Genomic DNA, 7,031 nt, shown 5'->3' with positions numbered 1-7,031 from the left:
CCTCTGGTGCAAATTACTGACCTCTGTCATCATTTTAAGTGGGGGAACTTGCACAATCGGTGGCTGACTAAATACTTTTTTGCCCCACTGTATGTGAAGACAGACAGCACATTAAAATACAAAGGTTTTTATAGGAACTCACCCTCAATAGGTGTGCACTTGAACGACTGTGCGATCTTGTTCCAGGCTTCTGTCACTTGAGTGTTCTGAGGCAGAGAAAATTAATTACTTTCACATCCAAATTACATCTTTGTACGAGATAACCGTTAAAATACATGTGAGACTGCAAATAAGTTTACACCTAGTTTGTAGCAGAACTAGTCTATGATGGTATTCGAGCCAGAAAAATGTGGACTAAAGAGTAGCAAAGAAGCACTACTGAAGCGAATTACACATCCATTAATTTTCTTCCACTTATCAAAAATGCATTAAAAGTAAGATCTGTGCCAAATTAATAATTACAACAAGTCATTTAGATGTTTTGATGACTAAAGCACACCCCTGCAGAGAATATTAGTCCTGATCACAGCTGACGTGGAAAAGCCTCATGAAACACTCAAACATACCTGGTTACCAGGTTTCACGAGGCGTAGCGCTGCTTCTGCGCATAGATGAGCTGCTTTGATCACATCAGCTTTCCGGCCTGTGACGGGGTTCTCCTGCATATAGAAAAACAAAAAAGACGACTTCAGGACTCACACGAGATGATACAAAACTGTGACCAAGGTGTGATATGTACACGTGTCTGCTTTTTTGTTTTTTCACCTTACTGGCTCCCACGATAAAGCTGTGAGCAACATTGGCGATGAAGCCATCAACATGAACTCCGAGATCGCTACACAAAATCAGAAGAAAAGGAAAAACGAAAGAATTAACTAACTGTAGGATACAGATCATGCCTTTAATTAAGTGCTACCCGGCTGTCAAATGTACTAGTACTGATGCAGGAAGCAATCAGATCAAATCTACTGGGAAGGACAAAAGATCGTTCCACTTTGGAAAATTAGCTTAGTGAGGACTACAATAATAAGAGAAGGTCAGACAAAAATACACAATTTAATCTGCAATAAATGGAAGCTATAACCCAAGGTGAGTTTCTTTTTTGGCAGTAGATCAGCTGGAATATGGTGAAGGACTTATTATGAATTCAAGGCAACAGCATTACCGACTGTATTAAACTTTCCAGACGTGCCCAGCAAAGAGGTTAGCAAAGTGAGACACATTAAAAAAAACCCAGAAAATATAAAAACCACATCACGACACTTGAAGAAACATCTTTACAACACTGAATATCCACACACAGCACAAAGACGTTACAGAGGACAAAGACATTAGTGGCAACGCAACAACTAAGATGAATCGACTTTCTTTTTCAAAGCCAAATACTGCATTTGAGAAACGTCATATATGGGATTTAGCGGATAAGATGGGCAGTAAAGCTAACATCCGGCATACCACCCGTTCTAAAAAGAAACCTTACTTGTCGTTTGCCACACACACAGCACACACAAGAGGCAAGACCATAGAGATGAAGGACACAATCAACAGCAAAGAGAAAGCGGAGCTATCACACAGAAAGTAGGGAGGACAATACATTGGGAGACTAGAGACACACGGGGAAAGGAGGGGGTAACATTATTACAGTGCATGGTGCCTACATTTTGACCAGATCCCCATCTTTAAGTGTGTAGTCAGGGTCACTCTTCAGGGGAGAGAAGTGGCAAACACAGTTATTGACTGAGACGCTGGTAGGAAACGCAATGCCTAGAAGAGGGAGAAGAGAACCACCAAGTCTTCATTTGGAAATTATCCACAAATGTAATCAAGAAAGCCATACAAGAATGGAGTATGGAGGAGTATATCACTTAGAAGATCTACTCTGTCACCATGCTAGTTTTTAAAGCCCCTTCTGCTATTAGAGTTACTCGATGCTGTGCGAAATGACACAGAAAACACTGCCAACAGTTTGTTCTACTGGATCTAATTTCCTTGATGTGTCCACCTCAGGAAAAAAACATAAAAAAAAAAAACACAAAAAACACAAAAACCCATAATGGGCAGATGCGGGCCTCACCTTTCTTCATTTCTTTTTCCTTCTTGAAGACCTTCCCGGTCTCTACCATTATATAGGCATCACCTTTTTCACAGAGACTGAGCACTGACACCCCGGGTTTGGCTGCTTCCATGACCAGACGGAGAGCCTCTGGATGAGACAGGAGGGAAGTCAGGCAGGTTGATGCATTAGCTCACTATAAGTTTTTTTTTTCTGATTATGTTAGCATGCTAGACCTATGACAGCTGAGATAAGCTCCAGACCACCACTGTAACACAAACACAGAGTGTAAATATAAACTGTGGTGGCCAGGATATGCATTTAATGTACTATGAGGTAGTGCCACAGCAAATATGTCCCATCTCCCGACTGCACTATCCATCCAAATAGATTAAATGGATAAGTTTATTTTCCTTACAGCATTAATCTGACCAAGTACCTCGACCTAATTACTGCTTAAATTGTTAAATACAACCATACATCTTGTGCGATGTTTGAGATCTATAGAATGCAGGTGTTTCCTGTGTTTTCATCATATAATGGAGCAGTGATCATGAAACCACAATGTGCTGGTCGTTAAATGCACAAAGAAGCCTTATGTGAATGATTTTAGAGCAACTTTCATGCTGTCGACTGACCATGAATGTCATCTGTCACCATAAACGTATTTTAAAAGAGCTTCAGCTCGTGACCGTTTACGTGACATTTACAGCCGAACACCGGTCACCATTCTGAGCTAGCTGGTTTGTTAGCATCCCACACTAGTTAGTGACACAGACAGCTGCCTGTAAGAAACCCTATCGCTGCTGTTGGGTAACAATAGCAGAAAGCTGAGCAGTCGTTTAGTTATTCAGATAAAAGCAGCTTTCAACCGACCCGGCTGCACCTGGTAGCTAGCTAGATGTGATAGCATATGTGTGCTTCGAATCTAAACCACATGGTTGCTGCTATAAGGAACCAATGTTAGCTGCTGTACGACAGGCCGAAAAGAGCAGGTCGTCACATCCAGTCACCGACAGTTACTCGCTGACATTAACTTACGGTTAGCGATGTCACCGCCCATCTTGTACTTGGTGACGACCAGATCCTCGGCTATAGTCTGTTCTTGCTCGTCGTCGGACATCTTGGCAGTGTAGTCTGAAGTCGCAAGTCGGCTCTGGACAGCGACAGTTCCCCTCGGCTCAGCTCTGACCGAAGCTGCTACCGCAAGCCCCTCCCACTTCACCCTGACGTAAAGCGACCCCAGCCCGCCAATAAAGTCGCGCTACCAACTGTTTAAACCATGGCTGTGAAACATCCGGCACGAGGGTCACGACCGGCTCGCCAAATGGTGTAAAAGCTAGTTTCTCTCAGTTTTTGGATAATAACTGTGGGGTTTTTTTTGTTTGTTTTTTTGCTTCTAGCACCTTTTACAGGGTGTAACTGACTTCTCCCCCAGTTGTAGCTGAGAACAATGAAACATTAATAATTATATTTCTCCTGTGGGAGCCAAGGATATTTGTTAATCTGTAATTAGATGTGCGCCCTTTGACAGGTTGCACACTTTGCATCATTATACAGTTCACCAGCTCATTTAAAATAAAAATGTTGCAGTTCCATACCAAGTATTCAAAATATTTTTATTGAGTAAACATCTTTAAATGATTCTTCAAATGATATTGTCACAATTTCTTACCTGAAATCTCTTTATTTACAATGTAAACACAAAAATATAGCTTGTATCACATAATAAAAACAATTTTGATGTATAACAAAGGACAAAGCTGCAAAATAGTCACGTGTTGTTTGGGGGGGTTTGTACATTTTGTTACATGCTACATCTTTAACGTGGCTTTTGGTTGCTTTTCTCATTTCAGATCCTTCATGACTGTGTTTGAGAGGGAAGTCCATGAGATTTAAAATGTTCTTCATGTTGGCACAGCACTGGGCTTAAGAAACAGCCTGCTGTGCCAGTATCCTGGGTTGTCGAAAGATCTGTCACCGACAGCAGGCTCCGTGACCCTGACTCCAGCCCGCATAGACTGGTGTTGCTCTCTGCGCCCCGCTGCCCCATTTTCCTCCCTCTGTAAGTTTTGATACACCACACCATCTCCGCCAGGTGGTGGGGCAGAAAAGCAGTCCATATCCTCGTATTCATCTGCCTCTGTCCCCTCTACATTCAGCTCTTTCTTGTCTTGAAGAGCCTGTCGTAGCTTTGGCTGCCTGTTTGTGTAATGATAGTTACCGTCCTCCACGTATTCATCCTCCTCCTCTTCCACCTTGCTGCTCATCCTCACAGGAGCTGGAGGAGGAGGAGGGTCACGTACTGGCGGACCTTCCAGCTTTTCACCGCCTCTGATGTCCATGTATTCATACTCAACTTCACTGGAACCCTGCTGCTCGGAGTCAGAGTTGTCCTTGCTCCTGGTGTAGCTTCCCCTGACCTCCACCGACACACCGGTGTCACATGAGGACGCTGTCACGTGTGATGACATTGAAGAGGTTCGCTTCTTGTTCGGCTTCAGCCACTGGCTGCCTTGCCTGAGTGATACAGGTGTTAAACACACCTGCTTGTTCATGTACTCGTATTCTTCATCATCTGGGTCGTCCAGGAGCTCTGATGAACGAGACTTTCCCATCCTCCCAGGAGCAGCTCGCGATGAGAAAAGCAACGTATCTGAAAGAAACAGATAACAGTAAAAAACAAAGACTAGCTAAACTGGGGCTATAAAGACAAAGTATTTTAAACAGCTGGCTTAGTACAGCTAATCTTTAGGGCTGCTGCTCATTTCCAAGTGGTAACTGTTAGTGTGTTGTAAATTAACAATTATGGTATCACCTCTCTCCGGGCTCCCTCCAGGAAGCACATATCCGTTTTGATCTTCTTCTTCCATCTCTGGTGAGGGAGTCTCAGGTGGCCCGCCGGACATGCTGTCTCTCTGCGACACGTAAGCGCTGTCCTCACGATGACGTCTTCTTTTCAGGCTCCCTGCTAAGGGGAAGTCCTCACCCATCTCCATCTCCATTCCAGTGCCGCAGCCTTCCGAGCTCTCGGACACAGTACGGGCAGAATTTAGCCGAGAGCGTGACTGCCACATCGCCTACCCAACAAAACACAATCAGAACTCTATTGGCAAACTGGTAACAGCAGAAATCTTCAGTGGACTCGTTCTGGTCATGTGTATAAACACTACGAATTGGTTTAACAAAACAAAAGTCTCTTTTATCTACCTGTGTATGGTTGTCAACACCTGAGGTCATGGGCAGGTATCCAGTTCCGCTGGATGAATTAAGAATCACCTGTTATAAGAAAAGAGACAGTAAATGGATGATATCACACACACACACACACACACACACACACACACACACACACATGCACATTCATTAAACACTTGAAGAAAAAAAAATCGTGCATTGGGGAAATTTTGAGATTCAGTATCTTGCCCAGGAATATGATTTATAAAGTTGACACTAAGTTAAGAGGAAAGTGGTATGCCCTACTTTGGGAGTGTCCATCCTAGAGTAACGATTGAGACTTTTTGCCATGTAGTAGTTGGCTGGAGACAAGTCATCTTCTTTCTCATCTGCCAACGGGTCCTCAAGGTTGACATCTACATCATCCAAGTCATCCAGGTCTGCACTTCGTTGGACGGGTTCATCTGGGGATGAGTCCTGTTGGCTACAGTCCTCCTGGCCAAACAAGGTAAATCATATATATAGCAAACTACACATAGCTTTAACTGAAGTGCCACTTTACTGTACTGTGATGAAACTGTCTTACTTTGATCACCAAGTAGCGAGGTGGGTCTCTGGCCATTCTGGTAAATTCACTCGCCAGCTCCTTGAATGTTGGACGGACATTCTCATCAATCATCCAACCTGGAGAGTCATGAAAGGGCATCGGAACCAATTACAAAATGAAGAATTGACAGCCTACTTAATACTCGGCGGCTTTCAGTCATTTTCATATTTATTTTAATGTCTGTCAGGTTAAAATGTGCAAATTAGTTTTAACATTTTATTCATATGTCACGCCTAATGGACGTGGCAGATAAAAAATCAGAGGTTTATGAACCAAATCATCTTCTGAGCTCCATGAATTTATACTAAACTTAATGGCACACAGGCATTTTAGTCCAACATATTTTTTTTGCAATCCCTCAGTCCACGCCACTGGTATTTGCACTACTGGCTGCACATGAAAATGAGAAATACTAGTGAGGTACTCACACTTAACCATGACCATATAGACATCTATGGTGCAAATTTGAGGCTGGGGCAAACGCTCGCCCTTTTCCAGCAGATCGGGAACCTCCTGTGGTCGCATCGTTGAATACGGCTCTGCTCCATAAGACATCATTTCCCATATTGTCACACCTAAAGCAGGGTGAAGAATTTAGTGTGGCCTGCATTTACACTTCTCCTATACTGACTCCGAAATTTGCGTACTTTAATACGTGAGTATGAAACAATCTGGCGCTGGTAAAGCGCTTTAAAACTCACCATAACTCCAAACATCGCTCTGATGAGTGTATCTGCGAAACAAGATGCTCTCCAGGGCCATCCACCTGATTGGTGTCTAAGATTGTGAACAGAAAAGTTCTCTCTTGGTTACTTGAGTAAAAACAGCAGAACAAGCAGTCAAGTCTTTGAAAGAAAACAGCATAATGTTTTAAGGTGTGCAAGGTATTTAACACTGTTTAAAGAAGTGTGACCAGATGTCACGTTTTCTGCTAAGAAACAAAAACAAAAAAGAAAACAGACCTTGGGCTCGTTGCAATAGTACTTCTTGTCATCAGAGTAGAGCAGGTCTGCAATGCCATAGTCTGAAACCTGGGCAGTGAAATTATCATTCAGGAGTACATTTCTGGCAGCCAGATTCCTGTGAACCATCCTGTTCTCTTCCAGGTAATTCATACCCTGACAGGAGAGAGCAACAATGGTGGTGAAGTACTTGGAGGAATAAACCAAACTGTATACATATATATATATATAT

General features: G+C 43.0%; 2 protein-coding genes across 2 annotated transcripts in view; both read right to left on the bottom strand.

Annotated features, from left to right (window-relative positions):
- LOC102196563 (proliferation-associated protein 2G4) overlaps positions 1 to 3,311 on the bottom strand; it is a 9,513-nt gene extending 6,202 nt beyond the window's left edge. Inside the window, exons 1-6 of the mRNA XM_005741338.1 lie at positions 3,095 to 3,311; positions 2,075 to 2,203; positions 1,659 to 1,764; positions 766 to 835; positions 567 to 659; positions 143 to 206 (exon numbers count right to left, since the gene is read on the bottom strand). Of these exons, the coding sequence (XP_005741395.1) occupies positions 143 to 206; positions 567 to 659; positions 766 to 835; positions 1,659 to 1,764; positions 2,075 to 2,203; positions 3,095 to 3,176 (544 nt within the window). The 5' untranslated portion in view covers positions 3,177 to 3,311. The remainder of the gene's footprint in view (positions 1 to 142; positions 207 to 566; positions 660 to 765; positions 836 to 1,658; positions 1,765 to 2,074; positions 2,204 to 3,094) is intronic.
- Positions 3,312 to 3,658: 347 nt separating this feature from the next.
- Positions 3,659 to 7,031, bottom strand: part of LOC102214528 (receptor tyrosine-protein kinase erbB-3-like) — a gene marked incomplete at its 5' end in the record, with an annotated part of 7,353 nt that continues 3,980 nt past the window's right edge. The window contains 8 exons of the mRNA XM_005741503.2: positions 3,659 to 4,709; positions 4,872 to 5,133; positions 5,264 to 5,332; positions 5,537 to 5,725; positions 5,817 to 5,914; positions 6,266 to 6,412; positions 6,539 to 6,614; positions 6,800 to 6,955. Of these exons, the coding sequence (XP_005741560.1) occupies positions 3,961 to 4,709; positions 4,872 to 5,133; positions 5,264 to 5,332; positions 5,537 to 5,725; positions 5,817 to 5,914; positions 6,266 to 6,412; positions 6,539 to 6,614; positions 6,800 to 6,955 (1,746 nt within the window). The remainder of the gene's footprint in view (positions 4,710 to 4,871; positions 5,134 to 5,263; positions 5,333 to 5,536; positions 5,726 to 5,816; positions 5,915 to 6,265; positions 6,413 to 6,538; positions 6,615 to 6,799; positions 6,956 to 7,031) is intronic.

Source organism: Pundamilia nyererei, unplaced genomic scaffold (genome assembly GCF_000239375.1).
Source record: "Pundamilia nyererei isolate P.nyererei 1_Seehausen unplaced genomic scaffold, PunNye1.0 scaffold00110, whole genome shotgun sequence".
NCBI classification, from domain to species: domain Eukaryota; kingdom Metazoa; phylum Chordata; class Actinopteri; order Cichliformes; family Cichlidae; genus Pundamilia; species Pundamilia nyererei.
This window is presented reverse-complemented; position numbering and strand designations above follow the sequence as displayed.